The 21,070-nt window shown below is 42.7% G+C and overlaps 2 protein-coding genes across 3 annotated transcripts in view; both read right to left on the reverse strand.

The window, feature by feature from the left end:
• Window positions 1-1,631: 1,631 nt before the first annotated feature.
• On the reverse strand, window positions 1,632-2,195 carry LOC106609035 (cbp/p300-interacting transactivator 1). Its single transcript, XM_082977208.1, has 2 exons — window positions 2,097-2,195; window positions 1,632-2,006 (listed from the first exon to the last, which is right to left on the reverse strand). The coding sequence occupies exons 1-2, from the start codon at window positions 2,193-2,195 to the stop codon at window positions 1,632-1,634; spliced, it is 474 nt and encodes a 157-aa protein (XP_082833334.1).
• Window positions 1,927-21,070, reverse strand: part of hdac8 (histone deacetylase 8) — a 42,546-nt gene continuing 23,402 nt past the window's right edge. The window contains exon 11 of one of the 2 annotated variants that reach the window (XM_014207426.3): window positions 1,927-2,208. In XM_014207426.3, the coding sequence (XP_014062901.1) occupies window positions 2,195-2,208 (14 nt within the window). In that variant the 3' untranslated portion in view covers window positions 1,927-2,194. Of the gene's footprint in view, window positions 2,209-8,072; window positions 9,745-21,070 lie in introns of those variants that run through there. The other variant, XM_014207424.3, reaches the window with a different exon arrangement.

Genomic DNA, 21,070 nt, shown 5'->3' on the forward strand with positions numbered 1-21,070 from the left:
ATCACAAAAAGATCTGAAATGTCATAAGGAAAGCAAAACAAACATTTCATGAAAAGTAAATGTTCTTGCTAGTCTGGAAGCTCAAAGGGTATCTGGTTAGGAAATAAGTTGGTGTGTTACCAGTTATCTTGCATTTCCTTGGGGTCAAAACTTAAAGGGAAACTTACAGGAATACTTTCCCATGCAAGCACTCACACACACACACACTCGTGCTCTCTTACGATCAAGTGATCCAGCAACTAAAACTACAAAACAATAAGGACCCTGTTTAGATATGTAGCCTACTCCTGCTTTGGTCTACTGTAGGCCTACTGACTGACTAACTCGCATGGTAAAAACGCCAACGTATCACATGGTGAAAAAAGCATGATGATGCCATGTGACTCACACTTGGAACATGGGAACTTAATAAAGAGGAAAAGTTCCAATTGACTAAGAGGAAATCTTGTTTCTGTAGTCTTCTGAACAGGTACTGTAAAATAAAATTTAATTACGCAATCATACATTTATCATTAATTAGCCTTCAGCTCTCACAATTCAACCCCCTCCCCCAAAAATACTATATTTTTTATTTATTTTTAAAGTCACCTTTCTTTAACCGCCTCATTACCTGTAACCCTCATTAACTATTGGCTATATCCTATATGGCACCCTATTCTCTCTCTCATACACACATATATAAAAACACACACAGCACTACTTTTGAACAGGACCCATAGGGCTCTGGTCAAAAGTAGTGCACTATGCAGGGAATTGGGTGCCATTTGGGACATACACATTGACGGTACAACAGAGTAGGTAGTAATGGAGCGTCTTGGCTCTAGGACCACAGGGGACAGAGATGGGGGGGGGGGGGGGGGGGGGGTGGAGATAGAGAAGGATGAAGAGACTTACAATAGACAGAGAGAATGATGGGGCGGGTGTGGACTATGATTAATTTCACCTACAGAGTTACCAGGTACACGAAGACCACGGACGTTAAGACTCATTCATTTATTTAGATACAGACACTGACAGCACCATACAGGTCAGGTTACACCGGTCCACCGAGACTACACAGGCTTCTGATGCCTCCTGTCATGTCTGTCTTATGTCACAGGGTCCTGAACAATCACACACATACACACAGACACCGTGGTGTCCCATCAAACCCACTGAACTCTCCTGAATGTTGGGGTAACTGAATAAGTGACAAGTGCCTGTTTCACGGCTGCTACTTCCATTACCGGATCGTAATACCATCCATCCCTCCTTCTGCCGGTGTGTGTGTAGGGGGCCCTTGGGACGTACAGTGAAATTGACAGACAGGCCTGAGGCTCAAGTTCCCTCAGTAACATAGTATTTTCTGTGAGACACACAAAAACATTAGACCCTGTGTCTATCCTTTCTCCTTTAAATTTAGAAGGCGATACAGAGGAAAAACAAGAGAACAGCATGCTCTTTTTGGGTCAGTTTGTGTCCATAACTTGTCCTTCAGAGAAAAACAGAGGGTGACCCCAAAAGTCTAATTTTCTGTGTTTGGGTGAGCACCCAGCCGGGACAGAGTTTATGTCAATCCAACCTAGAGAGTAATGAAAAGGAAAGAATGAGAGAGCACAGATCCCCTCCTTTCATCCCTCCATTTGGGTGGGTCAGCATCCGGCAGGTACATCCGCTATGAAGTCAAACTCGTTCTGTCCTAGCCAGAGTTCAGGCAGCTCGTTAGCCTGGTCCAACCCCAGCTCTACGACCAACGACATCAGAACCTCCTCGTCCACCGGGTCAGAGTCAATAATCCCCCCACAGCCCTGATTCCTCCCTCCAACACCTCCAGGGGTACCCCCCACCAGCTGCCCCGCTGAGCCCAGCGTTGAGGCCCCAAACCCCCTCTGAGGTACTGAGGTGGGCCCAGAGGCTACGCCGCCACCTATACCTCCAGCCAGACTCTGGTAGTGGGAGTTGAGTTTCTGGAGCTGCATGCTGGCGAGGAGGTGAGGGCCGGTCTGGAGGGTCTGCAGGCAGAATGGCTGGGGTTTGGAGAGGGATGGAGAGGTGGAGGTGTGGAGGGTGGTGGAGGAGGGGGGTAATGGGCCACCCCCGGGTGTCTTGACAGGTACTGCCGTCCCGGGGTAGTGGAGGAGGGTGAGGGAGGATGACGGCAGTTCGCGATCCTTCATGACAACGTGGGTGGGGCTGGAGAACAGCAGCGAGGTCATCACCTGGGGATGCCTGGGAATGAGGAAGAGGAAAATATGTTACGATGACGTCATCAAACAAGGACACTACACAAGGTGGAAGAGATAACAGAGAGTACTAAAAACATACAAGGTTCTGATAAGAGATATCATCATAGCGGCTGGATCACAGAGTGATGATAAGACTCATTTTCTTTGCTTTAACAGCCTGAAGTCAATTGTTTAACTAGGCTACCCACTAAATATCCTAATCCAAATAGTGGATTGAGACTGTGTCCCAGCTAAAAATCAGTCTAATTTAATTGGTGGGTCACACGAACAAACACATTTTTTATTTTTTTGCTTTTTACATTGCAGAAAGGCCTGCATCCCAAATGGCACCCTATTCCCTTTATAGTGCACTAATTTTGACCAGAACCAACTAAGGTTTGGGAACTTGGGATACAGACTAAGTAAATTAAGTAAATTAACCATGAAAATACCATAGAGGCTCAGAGAGAGGGGACTGACTGATTGTCTGGTTGGATGTCTGGGGTTCATAATAGGGTTAAAAGACAACAGACCCATTGAGGTCTGAGTCACATGATAACATACATACATATTGCCCTGAGAAAAGGAGTGTGTATGTGGGTGCGTGCATGTTTGCGTGAAAGAGAGAGAGACACACACACACACACACACACACGTCAAGTCATGAGGCTGTCATTTTAGGCAGTTAATCGCTTAATTATATGTGCTGATCCACTGGAACCCCCTTCCCGAGACACACACTCATCCAACCCCCTTCCTGCCCCAGCCCATATTTAGGGAGAGGATAATTGCTACAGGCATGCATGCAGCTGCACTGGGCCTATAGAACACACACACCCGTCATCTTCTGTGGCCTGCCATTGACAGCTGTTTGGTATTCACCACTTTGTGTGTGTTCTCTGGTCCTTTGTGTTCATTATTCATTGGATGATTACTGTCAGAGGCAGACTGACTGCACATGGTTCCTCAACACAACAGCTTTCTACTACACTGATGATGCTGATGGGAAGACAGACAGACCGATAGGAGGAAGGAGAGACACTGGGCCATGTTCAAATATCAGTGGTGGAACAAGTAACCAATTGTCATACTTGAGTAAAAGTAAAAAGATACCTTAATAGAAAATGACTCAAGTAAAAGGGAAAGTTACCCAGTAAAATACTACTGGTGTAAAAGTCTAAGTATTTGGTTTTGAATATCCTTAAGTATCAAAAGTAAATGGTATTGCTAAAATGTACAAGTATAAACCATTTCAAATTCCTTATATTAAGCAAACCAGACAGCACAATGTAGTCTATTTTTTATTGGCGGATAGCCAGGGGAACACTTCAACAAAGCATTTGGGTTTAGTGAGTCCGCCAGATCAGAGGCAGTAGGAATGACCAGGGATGTTCTCTTGATAAGTGTGTGAATTTGACCATTTCTGTCAAAATGTAACAAGTACTTCTGGGTGTCAGGGAAAATATATGGAGTAAAAAGTACATTATTTTCTGGAGGAAAAGTTGTAAAAATTATAAATAGTAAAGACACCCCAAAAAACGACTTAAGTAGTACTTTAAAGTATTTTTACTTAAGTTCTTTAAACCACTGTCAAATATCCTTCCATCTATATCAGTGATTAGGCCTTCCCCAAGGAAGGAGAATGCGTTTTGAAAGTATTCCAACAGAGCCTATTGAAGTGGTATGTCTCTCACTAAACTGCTTCTTAACCTATTGCCAAGAAGACAAACTGTTAACTGAATAGCCTACCTTTGTCAATTAGCAAGGCTAGTATATTTAGCCTATATAAACTAATCACATTATGTCAGACAATCACTATAGAAGTTACTTGGAACAGGTTTTCAGTAATTTGATGAATCATATCGGTCTCCCGGTGGACTTGTGGGTCAGACCTGAAAGAGCATAAAATGCGTCTCATCTCTTCAACAACTGCGGTGTCAATTACCATGCGTGACGAACAAATTGAAACGTCAATCTGCACACACACCTTCACCATATGCTGAGGCTCAGCATGGCCACTTGTTTTAATTGAATCAACACATTTAACTATGGGGTGGAGGAAACAATGCAGAAAGGATATTTAATCACCCTACAAAATCCCATTAACGTATAGCCTATTAACGTATAGCCTACTACTAACTCATGTTTGTGAGAAATATTTTTTGACCCCATTTGCAAATTTGGTCACCTTGACTAAATAGCTTAGTCAAAACCAGGCTTTTAGCAGATTAATGTTATTGAGTAGTGTCATAAATTGTTTCAAATAGCGCGTAAAATGTATTTCATTTCAGGGTGTAGGCAAACTTCAGAATGCAGATCCGAAAACTGTTAAAAAAAAACAACAAAAAAACAAGTGCTTGGCAAAAACAAGTGCACACTCTGCCTTATTGCTCTGCGAAAGAAAACAAATAGTAAAGGAAACCATGGGCAGTGTCAAATAAACATTAGCCTAACGCATAACTTACAAATAGCATTAACAGAAAATGTATACAGGCAAGAACAAACCTTTTAGAAAACCACGTTCAGCGCAGCAGAGAAGGTCCGTGTGTGGAGAGGATTGGTGAGATGTCTAATGAACCCAACTCAACTCGCAAAACCACACCAGTAAGTAAATGTTTTGTCGTCAACTAAAACGTTTGTCAATAGTTGTCTATATTTAGTAAGTCATCCGTTAGGTCCTGTTAAACTGTAGCCATAAAGTAAACGGTTGTGGATCAGGACATTGTCCCCGTGCAGCGTCTCGCCTTCACTCTCAATTTCTCTCTAGACTGGACGACTCCGGCAGAGTTCCCTCAATAGTGTTGTTACTGAATCTAAAGGATTATTCATTCGCTCTCTCTCTCACGCACTCGCACACACACTCGACCCTCAAGAAGCGGCGGGCGAAGTGCGTTTGTGGCTGGACAGCATCCAAATCCCGGCCAAGAGTATGAAGAGAATCGGACAGACGCACATGGCTATCGCCCAACAAACGGTTCGGTTAATGGTTAATTCCAGTACCTTAGAGATCCAGTTTCCACAGTTTCCGTGTGCCCGTCATGAAAGCGCTCTACTGAGGCAGATGTTCTTTATTCTCAAGAGCGAGCGCCTTTCTCTACAATCACAGATCAAATAGTGTTCTATTCTATTCTCAACAGCCATCTCACTGATTATCATTCATGAGGGAACGCATAGCCCCAACACCCCTCAATGCACTTGAAACAATAACTGATGATTTGCACAACATAAAATGTGACACCAAAATGAAAAACAGTGTGGGCCAACACACTCTCACTAGTCTACATAGACAGACACCGTGGATGCTGTCATCAATTAGGTAGGCCTATTTAATATTTAAAAGTCCTCTGTTACAACTATAGGTCAAATAACTCATGTCATCCTGAAATTAAATGACAGACCTGAACATTTCCCCAAATTCGAGGTTGTCATATCAACCCAGACCCATTGATAACGCAGCCTTTTTTTTCCAGATCCTCTGTTCATTCATGCATTGATTTTTAACAATTCATCTCAATATTGTCAGAGAGAGAAAAGAAAACATGCCAAGGCACCTTCTTTTAAAACACCACGCGCCTTAATTCCTTTTCAGTTAACCACATAAAGGCTTGCGAGCATCTGTCTTTATTGTGGTCAAGTCCCGTCAGTGCGCGGGGACAGTTCTCATGTAGATGCGGCTTGAGCATGATGTATGGAAGTACGGGGAGTCCTTTTTCTCCCCGGTGAGAAAACGTTATGCAAATGAGACGAACGGTTTTCAATTTCCCTCTTGAATGTAAAACTAGAAAAAACGGGTAAAAACAAACAGACCCACATAAACACAAAATTAACGTCAGCTTGTAATGTTCAACAACTCTCCTTTGATATAATTTTTTGCAAGCCTAGTTATATTATAGACTGAGCCCTAAAGCAAAAATGTATCTTATGACAAAACAATTCATAATCTAAAAGGTCAACTGATGTAGTCAAATGAAATGATGACATCCTATGGAGGGAAACATGTTTTGCATAAAATGTCGTTGGGAAGGCCTGATGCAGTCAGTCTAGTCGCCATGCCATACAGGACATGGCAGGCAGGTGTGCTATTCAACAGCATGAATAGAGATGGGAGTTTGATTTCAGGCTGGGGAGGAGAGTAAACGTTCTTATCCATACACTAGGCTCTGAGTTTCTTTAGTGAAGCTGTCAGGCAGATAGGGTGTGTATGGTTAATGTATGGAAGCCATGCCCTTTCTCAATTGGATTTGCGCAACTCCTACATCCACATTACTCCGCCCTCTCTAGCCTCCTTTTGAAAAAGGTCAAAGGTAATCGAGGTGATGTGGCGAGGAGACTGTACGTGGACGAAAATGCGCTTGTATGAAAGACTCCTCCACTCGCGTGTCACGGTTTTGACGAGATGGGATGCCCCATTGTCAAAAGTGACTTTTCGTAAGTCAGGAAAACGTAAGCAGCAGGTTAGGATAATTAAGGTAGTAGGTTTGGAAAAGTGTTAGGGTTAGCTAAAATGATTTCCGACTTGACTTGAATATGTAAACTGACATCACGTTCACATGAGCGGCATCCCTTCGAGACATGACCCGCGCTTCATCTGTTGAAATACGTTTACAGTGGTGGAGCCCAAAATAAGTGAAAAGTGATTAAAAACTAATTAAATTAGTTGTGCAGGACATTTTTAAGACAATACGTTCCATATTGTTTTTAAACGTGTGTATGCTTTTCTCCAACAAAACAAAAGCTGAATCAAAGGGGGTGTGGCAGATTTCAAAACTCTTCAACAAATGGCAACTTGATGAAAGGTGGCTATCAAGGAGGGAAGGACACTCATTCGTTCGCAAACTAACGAATTGACATCACCACCTGACCACTTATCGGTTTCTAGGTCATGGAAAAGAGGTGTGGAGGACGGGGTTTCCTTCAAATGATTAAAGGCCCCATTAACTAAGGTGGATTGAGAAACATATTTTTGGTTGGCAAAGGACTGATAATTTGGCCATATTGCCAATCCAAGAATAAAGTGATATGCCATGCAACAGCTCTATGCCAAATGTTAAAAATTGTCTTCAAGAAATCTGAGGAATTATCAATGTTTTAAATAGAGAAACTGCTAAGACATACTACATTTTTTTTTGGAATCCAGCTCCCTAGGCCCTGAAGTTGTCTTGTTCTGGTCTCCATGCAATGTCATAATAAGGGGGGTTTGGGGGAGGAGGTGGAAGACAGAACTACCCTACTCTCATGTCTAAATTCATCCGTTTTTACTGAGTCTTTGCGGAATAGGCTGTCACAGAGCTGTTTACAAGATAGGAGTTTCAATCAGTTTCGTCTTTCCTCCTAACCCATAAACAGACTAATGAGTTTCACATGCACTCTGAGGAAAACCACAACTCTGACCACAGAATCCATAAAGTGTGTGTGTCGGTGTGAGTGTGCGTACTCTGTGTGTGTGTTCTGGTTGTGGTCATGATGTTTAAATGAAATCCATAAAGATCACACAGAACTTCTGTTCCACACATGGAACCCACTTTGATTCCCCACCTCTAGGCTGCATCCAAAATGGCACTCTATTCCCATAGGGCTCCAGTCAAAAGTAAAAGTAGTGCACTATAGCGAACAGTGTCATTTGGGTCACAGACCTACATTTGGTGAGTTTCCTATACTGGATGTGATTGAAGCTCATGTTTTAATCAGTTAGTATTAAAAAAAAAAATGTTATTTACACCATATAGAAGGCAAAGGTGAACCATAAAAAAAGTTGTACTTTTGTGAAACCAAAAGCAAAATTATACTAAACTGTTCTACACTCCTAATGTACTTACAGTTGAAAGTAAAACATGCGGTTTGAACAGGACTGAAATCAAATTTGCCCGATGCTTTCGCATAAAAGATTTCATTAGACAAGAGATCAGATCATTGACATGCCACTTAAAAACACACTACAATATATACGGAACAAAAATAAACATGTTTTGGTCCCATGTTTCATGAGCTGATATAAAAAGGTCCCAGAAATGATCCATACGCACAAAAAGCTTTTCTCTCAGATTTTGTGTACAAATTTGTTTACAACCCTGTTAGTGAGCATTTCTACTTAGCCAAAATAATCCATCCACCTGACAGGTGTGGTATATCAAGAAGCTGATTAAACCGCATGATCATTACACAGGTTCACCTCGTGCTGGGGAAAATAAAAGGCCACTAAAATGTGTAGTTTTGTCACGCAACACAATGCCACAGATGTCTCAAGTTGAGGGGGCATGCTGACTGCAGGAATGTCCACCAGAGCTGTTGTCAGAGAATTGAATGTTCATTTCTCTACCATAAGCCACCTCCGTCAATTTAGAGAATTTGGCAGTACAGCCAACCTGCCTCACAACCGCAGACCTTGTAACCATGCCAGCCCAGGGCCTCCACATCCGACTTCTTCAGCGTCTGACACCAGCCACCCGGACAGCTGATGAAACTGAGGAGTATTTCTGTCTGTAATAAAGCCCTTTAGTGGGGAAAAACTCATTCTGATTGGCAGGGAGGGCAGGCCAATGCCCTCCCAGGCCCACCCATGGCTACGCCCCTGCTCAGTCATGTGAAATCCATAGATTAGGGTCTAATTTATTTCAATTGACCGATTTCCTTATATGAACTGTATCTCAGTAAAATCTTTGAAATAGTTGCGCTTATATTTTTGTTCAGTTAAGAAAAATGCCCATATAAAGCTCCCGAAAAGTACTGCACTCATGTAGTGAAGATCATCTGTAGCACTAAGATCATAAAACATCAAAGTTCTTGTCAGGATACTCTATATGGGGTGTAAGATTATCTTAATGCTGAAGATTATCTTTGTTTTTGGGAAACTCACCCCAGGGAGGCATGAACATACAGCACCAGGGAAGCAGCTAAAGAGGTAACACTAGCCCCCGACATGTCTGCTTTACTCGTTTAGCACAAATCTTAACATAGCCCACTCTAAATGTTTCCCACACCTAAATATGTACACATTTAAGTCTAATATTACAACCCACCCATAGCCTAGGTTCTAAACTGACAATTTAGAAGCAAAATAGAACAAGGTAGGAATTCTGGGCCATGCAATCTTATTCATTATGATCTAAAAGACAAAAATAATCTTCAAATTCTGATCCTAGATCAGCATTCATACTCAGACCCTTTGGGAATACGGGCCCTGGAAGCCATTTTTAGAGCAGAAATTCTCAGTCTGGTCCATGGCTAGTCAAGCTCGAATCTCCTCCCACAGTTAAAAAAAATATATATATACAAAGACAAAACGGAAACATCAGCACCCTACCCTCCTCCTCGTCCCCTACAATAAAACGTCCCCCTGGAAACATTCAAGTCATGTTTTTCCACATTGCTCCTGCTCCACCCACCCCCCCACACACACTCCAACATCTCCCTCTCCTCCCCGTTGGCAAAGGATGGAGCTCCAACATACGGTCTTCATCAGCCTGGCGTGTGTGTTCATTACCCCAGGAGGCCCTGATTGGAAACATGAGACTCCGCTCTTAAACCACATTCTTCAAATTCCCTGTAAACAACAGAGGGGAGGGATGGAGGGAAAAACAGGGTTAAATTAATCATAGATACTTAGAAATAAGCACAATGAAAACACTCACGAAACAAAGTCAAAACACACTGAAAAAAAGCATTAATTTCTCACATTGTGTCCATACAGCGCATGTACGCGCACACACACACCTCAGCCATCAGTGACAGCGTTAGCATGACGCTAAGTGTGAACAGAAGTGCTGTCAGTGATACATCAGATTTATCTGTAGATGAAAGGAGAGTTAACCTCCTGTTACCCTGGTTTAGATAAGAGGAAGGTGTGTATGTGTGTGCGGGAGGAGTAGCCTAGCGGTGACTAAGAGTTCACTTGTCTAAATGTAATGTAAACTAATGTAAACTCACTGTCAACTGCATTTATTTTCAGCAAACTTAACATGTGTAAATATTTGTATGAACATAAGATTCAACAACAGACAAACTGAACAACTTCCACAGACGTGACTAACAGAAATTGAATAATGTGTCCCTGAACAAAGGGGGGGTGTCAAAATCAAAAGTAACAGTCAGTATCTGGTGTGGCCACCAGTTGCATTAAGTACTGCAGTGCATCTCCTCCTAATGGACTGCACCAGATTTGCCAGTTCTTGCTGTGAGATGTTACCCCACTCTTCCAACAAGACACCTGCAAGTTCCCGGACATTTCTGGGTGGGGGAATGGCCCTAGCCCTCACCCTCCGATCCAACAGGTCCCAGACGTTCTAAATGGGATTGAGATCCGGGCTCTTCACTGGCCATGGCAGAACACTGACATTCCTGTCGTTGTTGCCGGTGATGTCTGGTGAGGACCTGCCTAACAACAGGCCTACAAGCCCGCAGTCCAGCCTCTCTCAGCCTATTGCGGACAGTCTGAGCACAGATGGAGGGATTGTGCGTTCCTGGTGTCACTCGGGTAGTTGTTGTTGCCATCCTGTACTTGTCCCGCAGGTGTGATGTTCGGATGTACCGATCCTGTGCAGGTGTTGTTACACGTGGTCTGCCACTGCGAGGACGATCAGCTGTCCGCCCTGTAGCGCTGTCTTAGGCATCTCACAGTACGGACATTGCAATTTATTGCCCTGGTCACATCTGCAGTCCTCATACCTCCTTGCAGCATGCATAAGGCACGTTCACGCAGATGAGCAGGGACCCTGGGTATCTTTCAGAGTCAGTAGAAAGGCCTCTTTAGTGTCCTAACTTTTCATAACTGTGACCTTAATTGCATTAAAAGCATGGGAAACCATGTTTAAACCCTTCACAATGAAGATCTGAAGTTATTTGGATTTTTACAAATCATCTTTGAAAGACAGGGTCCTGAAAAAGGGATGTTTCTTTTTTTGCTGAGTTTGTTCGTTCAGCGATTCACTGTCTGTCGTAACGAGGAAGAAAGAGAATGTGGATACTAAAACGCAACATGCAACAATTTCAAAGATTTTACTCAGTTACAGTTCATATAACAAAATAAGTAAATTGAAATAAATGAATTAGGCCCTAATCTATGGATTTTACATGGCTGGGAATACAAATATGCATGTTGGTCACAGATAAAAGGGTAGGGGCGTAGATCAGAAAACCAGTCAGTATCTGGGGTGACCACCATTTCGTCATGCAGCGCGACACATCTCCATCGCATAGAGTTGATCAGGCAGTTGATTGTGGCCTGTAGAATGTCGTCCCACTCCTCTTCAATGGATGTGTGAAGTTGTCGATACTGGCGGGAACTGGAACACGCTGTCGTACACGTTGAGCCAGAGCATCCCAAACATGCTCAATGGGTGACATGTCTGGTGAGTATGCAGGCCATGGAAGAACTGGAACATTTTCAGCTTCCAGGAATTGCGTACAGATCCTAGTGACACGGGGCTGTGCATTAGTCATGCTGAAACATGAGGTGATGGCGGCATATGAATGGCATTAAGTGCATTGTTTTCATTGTCTGCAGCTTATGCCTGCCTATACCATAATCCCACCACCATGGGACACACTGTTCATGTCAGCAAACCGCTCACCCACACAACGCTATACATGCTGTCTGCCATCTGCCTGGTACAGCTGAAGCCGGGATTCATCCGTGAAGATCACACTTCTCCAATGTGCCAGTGGCCATCAAAGGTGAGCATTGGCCACTAAAGTCAGTTACGACCCTGGTGTGGACGACAAGCACGCAGATGAGTTTCCCTGAGACGGTTTCTGGCAGTTTGTGCAGAAATTCTTCGGTTGCGCAAACCCACAGTTTAATTAGCTGTCCGGTTAGCTGGTTTCCGACGATCCGGGATGTGGAGGTCCTGAGCTGGCGTGGTTATACAGTGCATTCGCAAAGTATTAAGACTTCCACCACATTTTTCCCCCTCAATCTACACACAATACCCCATAATGACAAAGGGAAAACAGGAATACTTTATTTGCGTAAGTATTCAGAAACTTTGCTATGAGTATAAATTGAGCTCAGGTGCATCGTGTTTCCATTGATCATCCTAGATGTTTCTACAACTTTGAGTACACCTACGGTAAATTCGAACTAATTGGACACGATATGGAAAGGCACACACACCTGTCTATATAAAAGGTCCCACAGTTGACAGTGCATGTCAGAGCAAAAGCCAAGACATGAGGTCGAAGGAATTGTCCATAGAGCGCCGAGACAGGATTGTGTCGAGGCACAGATCTGGGGAAGGCTAACAAAAAATGTCTGCAGCATTGAACGTCCTCAAGAAAACAGTGGTCTCCATAATTCTTAAATGGAAGTAGTATGGAACCACCAAGACTCTTCCTAGAGCTGGCCGGCAGGCCAAACTGAGCAATCGGGGGAGAAGGGCCTTGATCAGGGAGGTGACCAAGAACCCAATGGTCACTGACAGAGCTCCAGAGTTCCTCTGTGGAGATGTGAGAACCTTCCAGAAGGACAACCATCTCTGCAGCACTCCACCAATCAGACCTTTATGGTAGTGGCCAGACGGAAGCCAGTCTTCTGTAAGAGGCACATGACAGCCTGCTTGGAGTTTGCCAAAAGGCACCTAATGGACTGACCATGAGAAACAAGATTCCGGTTTGATGAAACCAAGATTGAACTCTTTAGCCTGAATGCCAAGCATCACGTCTGGAGGAAACCTGGCACCATTCCTACGGTGAAGAATGGTGGTGGAAGCAAAATTCTGGGGGTTGTCTTTCAGTGGCAGGGTCTAGGAGACTAGTCAGGATCGAGGGAAAGATGAACAAAGCAAAGTATGGAGGGATCCTTGATGAAAACCTGCTCGAGAGCACTCAGGACCTCAGACTGGGGCGAAGGTTCACCTTCCAAAAGGACAACGACCCTAAGCACACAGCCAAGATGATGCAGGAGTGGCTTCGGGACAAGTCTCTGAATGTCCTTGAGTGGCCCAGCCAGAGCCTGGACTTAAACATCTCTGGAGAGACCTGAAAATAGCTGTGCAATGACAGTCTCCATCCAACCTGACAAAGCTTGAGAGGATCTGCAGAGAAGAATGGGAGAAACTCACCAAATACAGGTGTGCCAAGCTTGCACAAAGGCGGAGGTAGCGGTCCTGCTGCTGGGTTGTTGCCCTCCTACGACCTCCTCCACGTCTCCTGATGTACTGGCCTGTCTCCTGGTAGCGCCTCCATGCTCTGGACACTACGCTGACAGACACAGCAAACCTTCTTGCTACAGCTTGCATTGATGTGCCATCCTGGATGAGCTGCGCTACCTGAGCCACTTGTGTGGGTTGTAGACTCCGTCTCACGCTACCACTAGAGTGAAAGCACCGCCAGCATTCAAAAGTGACCAAAACATCAGCCAGGAAGCATAGGAACTGAGAAGTGGTCTGTGGTCCCCACCTGCAGAACCACTTCTTTATTGGGGGTGTCTTGCTAATTGTCTATAATTTCCACCTGTTGTCTATTCCATTTGCACAACAGCATGTGAAATGTATTGTCAATCAGTGTTGCTTCCTAAGTGGACAGTTTTATTTCACAGAAGTGTGACTGACTTGGAGTTACATTGTGTTGTTTAAGTGTTCCCATTATTTTTTTGAGCAGGGGAAAAAAAAAAAAAAATAATCAAATTTAGATTAAGGCTGTAACGTAACAAAATGTGGAAAAAGACCAGGGGTCAGAATACCTTCCGAATGTACTGTACGTGGTATGCAGTTGAGGCCGGTTGGACGTACTGCCAAATTCTCTAAAACGACATTGGAGGCAGCTTATGGTAGAGAAATTAACATTCAATTCTGGCAACAGTTCTGGTGGACATTCCTGCAGTCAGCATGCCAATTGCATGCGCCCTAAAAACTTGAGACCTCTGTGGCATTGTGTTGTGTGACTAAACTGCACATTTTAGAATGGCCTTTTATTGTTCCCAGCACAAGGTGCACCTGTGTAATGATAATGGTGTTTAATCAACTTCTAAATATGCCACACCTGTTAGGGGGGGTGGATTATCTTGGCAGAGGATAAATGCTCAATAACAGGTATGTAAACAAATGTGTGCACAAAATTAGAGAAATACGCTTTTTGGGCGTATGGAAAATATCTGGGATATTTTATTTTAGCTCATTAAAATATGGGACCAACACTTTACATGTTGCGTTTATATTTTTTTTCAGTATATGTGGAGACTGTGGGCATCCAGTACCAGGGTTGAAAAAAACTACATTTCAGATGCAACAAATGATTTGTATCATCTGTCCACACTGCATTCTCTCTCTCTGTGTGTGTGTGTGTGTGTGTGTGTGTGTGTGTGTGTGTGTGTGTGTGTGTGTGTGTGTGTGTGTGTGTGTACACTGCGGCAGTTCCCCAGATGGACGGTTTATCAAAATGCAAAACGCATAAGTGATGCACTTCCTCAGCAAGAGCAGATATGCAAATGAGGAAACAGAATATGTAAATACACAAAAAGTAACACTTCACTTGCATAACATGGTGATAGAGGGCTTATTTCCAACCAATGAATAACCAGCCGCACACTTTACAACCTTTGTCTTGGGTCTCCATCTGTAGCTTTCAATATCATGTTTCAGAGAGATGCATGTCTGAATATGGTTAGGTAAACACTGTGTGATTGCATAACGATTGCGAATATGTGTTGAATAAAAGGGGCAGGTCAGACACGTCAGTGTCTATACAGACAATGCTGCTTTGATTTCCTACTATTAACAGACTGTTTCACGTTTAACCAACAAAAGCTATGAGAATGACAATCATACAGTGACTTCAGAAAGTATTCATACCTCTCGTCTTAATCTAAATTTTGTTGTGTTAGAGCCTGAATTCAAAATGGATTAAATAGATTCTCACCCATCTACACAAAACCCCAAAGTGAAAACATGGTTAAAAATGTTACCACATTTATTGAAAAATACAGAAATCGAATTTACATAAGTATTCACACCCCTGAGTCAATACACGTTAGTCACCTTTGGCAGCGACCACAGCTGTGAGTCCGTAAGCGCTTTGCACACCTGGATTGTACTAAATTTGCACATTATATATATATATATATATATATATATATATATATATATATAATATAATATATATATACATACACACACACACACACGTGTTTTTTGGTTATTGTCCTGCTGAAAGGTGAATTTGTCCCCCAGTGTCCATTTTGAAGCAGACAACCAGGTTTTCCTCTAGGATTTTGCTTTGCTCTATTCCGTTTCTTTTCATCCTTAACTCCCTAGTCCTTGCCGATGACAAGCATACCCATAACATGATGCAGCCACCACCATGCTTGAAAATATGAAGAGTGATACTCAGTGATGTGTTGTATTTGCCCCAAACATAGCATTTTGTAATCTGGACATAAAGTCCATTTCTTTGCCACATTTTTCAGTTTTACTTCAGTGCCTTATTTCAAAACAGGATGTATGTTTTAGAATATTTTTTATTCTGTACAGGCTTCCTTTAATTTTTTCTGTCATTTAGGTTAGTATTGGAGTAACTAATGTTATTGATCTATCCTCAGTTGTCCTATCATAGCCATTAAACTCTGTTTCAAAGTCACCATTGGCCTCATGGTGAAATCCGTGAGTGGTTTCTTTCCTCTCTGGCAATTTAGTCCGGAAGGACGCCTGCGTCTTTGTAGTTACTGGGTGAATTGATACACCATCCAAAGTGTAATTAGTAACTTCACCATGCTCCAAGGGATATTCAAATGTCAGATTTTTTTATTTTATATTTACCGGTCTACCAATAGGTGCCCTTCTTTGTGAGGCACCGGAAAACCTCCCTGGTTTTGTGGTGAATCTGTGCTTGAAATTCACTGCTCGGCTGAGGGACCTTACTGATAAATTGTGTGTATGGTGTAGTTATTCAAAAATCATGTTAAACAGTATTATTGCACACAGAGTCCATGTAGGCAAATCTTTACTCATGGATGTATTTAGGCTTGGCATAACAAAGGGGTTGAATATTTACTGACTAACGAATTTAAAGCTTTTCATTTTCTATTAATTCCACTTTGACATTATAGGGTATTGTGTGTAGGTCAGTGACACAAAATCTCAATTTAATCATTGTTAAATGCAGGATGTAACAATATGTGGAAAAAGTTCAGGGGTGTAAATACTTTCTGAAGGCACCGTATAGATTGTTTTTTGACAAACAATTGTTTTATAGAGGCATGGTTTGGTTTCCTGTTTGTTTGCATTGTAGTGTGTGGGTGTGTGGTTAACCCATCATTATAACCCATCCTATTGCATATGCTTGAAAGCCAGCCTCAGCCAACAGACTTTGGGGGTTGCATTGCAGTGTGCTTGTGTGTATGCGCGCGCACACTTGCACTGCCCAAGCATCTATTCCAATCAGCGCCTGGCAAAAAGCAACCATGTTTTCTAACCCTCTCTATTTTTAAACGGAGCTCTGAGTCTCGTAAATGTCCCCCAGATGTTGTTTGGAAATTCCGGTAAAGTGACGAGCAGTGAGCAGCGGTATTTACTACTTGAGTGTGTTAATCAATCGCAGCTCGTATTCGACAACTCTGGGAGCGAAGTGTTTGTCATGTTATCTCACACACACACACGTTTATCATCTCCTGCAACATTAATGAGAAAGCTGTCGGAGCCCTCACAACATTAAAATATACACTACCGCTCAAAAGTTTGTGGACACTTAGAAATGTTCTTGTTTTTGTCCATTAAAATAATATCAAATTGATCAGAAATATAGTGTAGACATTGTTAATGTTGTAAATGACTATTGTAGCTGGAAACGGCTGATTTTATAATGGAATATCTACATAGGCGTACAGAGGCCCATTATCAGCAACCATCACTCCTGTGTTCCAATGGCACGTTGTGTTAGCTAATACAAGTTTATCATTTTAAAAAGGCTAATTGATCATTAGAAAACACTTTTGCAATTATGTTAGCACAGTTGAAAACTGCTGTGCTTATTAAAGAAGCAATAAAACTGGCCTTCTTTAAACTAGTTGAGTCTCTGGAGCATCAGCATTTGTGGGTTCGATTACAGGCTCAAAATGGCCAGAAACAAAGAATTTCTTCTGAAACTCGTCAGTCTATTCTTGTCCTGAAAAATGAAGGCTATTCCATACAAGAAATTGCCAAGAAACAGAAGATCTCGTACAACGCTGTGTACTACTCCCTTCACAGAATAGCGCAAACTGGATCTAACCAGAATAGAAAGAGTGAGAGGCCCTGGTGCACAACTGAGCAAGAGGACAAGTACATTTATAGGTGTCTAGTTTGAGAAACAGAAGCCTCAAGTCCTCAACTGGAAGCTTCATTAAATAGTACCCGCAAAACACCAGTCAACGTCAACAGTGAAGAGGCGACTCCGGGATGCTAGCCTTCTAGGGCTGGGATATACATCTCCCGCCCTTGGCCGTGTGCGGCTGCTGCCTGATAGGGCTAGGAATTGCTACCAATTTATTAAGTTACAGCCTTATTCTAAAATTTATACAATTGTTTCCCCCCCCCTCATTAATCTACTCACAATGCCCCATAATAACAAAGCAAAAACAGGTAATTGTTTTGTGCAAAAAAAATGAAATATTACAAATTACATAAGTATTTGGCAGCGATTACAGCCTCAAGTATACTTGGGTATGGCGCTACAAGCTTGGCACACCTGTATTTAGGGTGTTCATTTTCTGAAGATGCTCGCAAGCTCTGTCAGGTTGGATGAGGAGTGTAGCACAGCTATTTTCGGGTCTCTCCAGAGATGTTAGATCGGGTTCAAGTCCGGGCTCTGACTGGGCCACTCAAGGATATTCAGAGACTTGTCCCAAAGCCACTCCTGCATTGTCTTGGCTGTGTGCTTAGGGTCGTTGTCCTGTTGGAAGGGGAACCGTCGCCGAGTCTGAGGTCTTGAGTGCTCTGGAGCAAGTTTTCGTCAAGGATCTCTATACCTTGCTCTGATCATCTTTTCATCAATCCTGACTAGTCTCCCAGTCCCTGCCACTGAAAAACATCCCCAAAGCATGATGCTGGCACCACTATGCTTTACCGTAGGGATGGTGCCAGGTTTCCTCCAGACATGACGCTTGGATTTCAGGCTAAAGAGTTCAATCTTGGTTTCATCAGACCAGAGAATCTTTTAATATATTTTTTTTAAATTACATTTATTGAATATTCGAAACATACAATATACTTGAAGTGTTGCCGCTCAACAACTACATCATACCAGTCATCCAACAGATTCCCATTCAGAGCGACACACAGAAGCATCCAGGTCAATGCCCTGCTCAAGGGCACATTGACTGATCTACCACCAGGCCAAAAAACGTGAACCCAAACCCTCCAAGATCCCCCCCCCCTACAGCTCCCAAATAGCTGTCCCTCAACCATTTGAGACCCCTCCCCCAGAATATATATTTTTAATACAATTAATTCCATTCCCCACCCCCGAGAACCCCCCCAATGCATCAACAGCCAAGAGAATGAACTAAAAGAGAAAAGGAAAAGAGAGAAGAAAACAAAAAACAATGCAAAAAAATAGAACAAAATAATACATTTAAAATAAAGGACATCATGGTCAACTAAAATAATAACAGCAATGCCAACTGTATATGTATGTGTGTTCTTGTATGTGTTTATTTGAATGAGATTGTGTACAGTCGTGGCCAACATTTTTGAGAATGACATTCATTTTCACAAAGTTTGCTGCTTCAGTGTCTTTAGATATTTTTGTCAGATGTTACTATGGAATACTGAAGTATAATTACAAGCATTTCATAAGTGTCAAAGGCTTTTATTGACAATTACATGAAGTTGATGCAAAGAGTCAATATTTGCAGTGTTGACCCTTCTTTTTCAAGACCTCTGCAATCCACCCTGGCATGCTGTCAATTAACTTCTGGGCCACATCCTGACTGATGACAGCCCATTCTTGCATAATCAATGTTTGGAGTTTGTCAGAATTTGTGGGGTTTTGTTTGTCCACCCGCCTCTTGAGGATTGACCACAAGTTCTCAATGGGATTAAGGTCTGGGGAGTTTCCTGGCCATGGACCCAAAATATCGATGTTTTGTTCCCCGAGCCACTTAGTTATCACTTTGCCTTATGGCAAGGTGCTCCATCATGCTGGAAAAGGCATTGTTCGTCACCAAACTGTTCCTGGATGGTTGGGAGAAGTTGCTCTCGGAGGATGTGTTGGTACCATTCTTTATTCATGGCTTTGTTCTTAGCCAAAATGGTGAGTGAGCCCACTCCCTTGGCTGAGAAGCAACCCCACACATGAATGGTCTCAGGATGCTTTACTGTTGGCATGACACAAGACTGATGGTAGCACTCATCTTGTCTTCTCTGGACAAGCTTTTTTCTGGATGCCCCAAACAATCGTAAAGGGGATTCATCAGAGAAAATGACTTTACCCCAGTCCTCAGCAGTCCAATCCCTGTACCTTTTGCAGAATATCAGTCTGTCCCTGATTTTTTTCCTGGAGAGAAGTGGCTTCTTTGCTGCCCTTCTTGACACCAGGCCATCCTCCAAAATTCTTCGCCTCACTGTGCATGCAGATGCACTCACACCTGCCTGCTGCCATTCCTGAGCAAGCTCTGTACTGGTGGTGCCCCGATCCCGCAGCTGAATCAACTTTAGGAGACGGTCCTGGCGCTTGCTGGACTTTCTTGGGCGCCCTGAAGCCTTCTTCACAACCATTGAACCGCTCTCCTTGAAGTTCTTGATGATCCGATAAATGGTTGATTTAGCTGCAATCTTACTGGCAGCAATATCCTTGCCTGTGAAGCCCTTTTTGTGCAAAGCAATGATGACGGCACATGTTTCCTTGCAGGTAACCATGATAGACAGAGGAAGAACAATGATTCCAAGCACCACCCTTCCAGTCTGTTATTCGAACTCAGTCAGCATGACAGAGTGATCTCCAGCCTTGTCAACACTCACACCTGTGTTAACGAGAGAATCACTGACATGTCAGATGGTCCTTTTGTGGCAGGACTGAAATGCAGTGGAAATGGTTTTTGGGGATTCAGTTCATTTGCATGGCAAAGAGGAACTTCGCAATTAATCTGATCACTCTTCATAACATTCTGGAGTATATGCAAATTGCCATCATACAAACTGAGGCAGCAAACTTTATGAAAATTAATATTTGTGGCATTCTCAAAACTTTTGGCCACGACTGTATATGCATGTGTACAAAAACCTGCACGACATCAGCCTCAGGCACACCGGCATTAGTTGTAAAAACACTGCCCCTCAGTGTCATTCAAATGTACTTTTTATTATTCTTTTTTTACTTTTATCTTTGACCATCATTCTAACTCCACTCCCACATACCAACCCTCAGCTTCCCTCACCTTCGGGTGACTATGCAACACATATCTTTCAACTATGCTGTGATGTTTAACGTACAATTTCAATCCATCTAATCGAATAGATTCCACAGATTGTGAGTTAAAGATAAATATTTTTACTAAGAGTATTAGTAATTGACTGACGCGGTCTCTCCAGATCTCCTAACAGTACTATTTCTAGGGTCAATTTTAGATCCATGCTATGCATTTTCAGCCATTCCTGAACTGGAGACCAGAAACAGGCTACCTGATGGCAATACCAAAATAAATGGTCTATTGATTCTGTATCCTCAAAATCTGCAGAGCTTTGATGACTTTATGCCCCAAATATTCAACATTTTGTTGGTGGCAAGAATTCTATATAATCATTTTAGCTGAAAAGCACGAAGTCTTGAATCTTGCGTAGTTTTATATATCAACTCATACACCCTGTACCATGGAATCAGTACATCAAAAATCTCTTCCCAACTATTTTGCAATCTGTATGGCACAGTTGTCAACATCCTGGTCCTCAAATGAAACTGGTATA

Source organism: Salmo salar, chromosome 07, assembly GCF_965601325.2.
Source record: "Salmo salar chromosome 07, fSalSal1, whole genome shotgun sequence".
Lineage (NCBI taxonomy): Eukaryota > Metazoa > Chordata > Actinopteri > Salmoniformes > Salmonidae > Salmo > Salmo salar.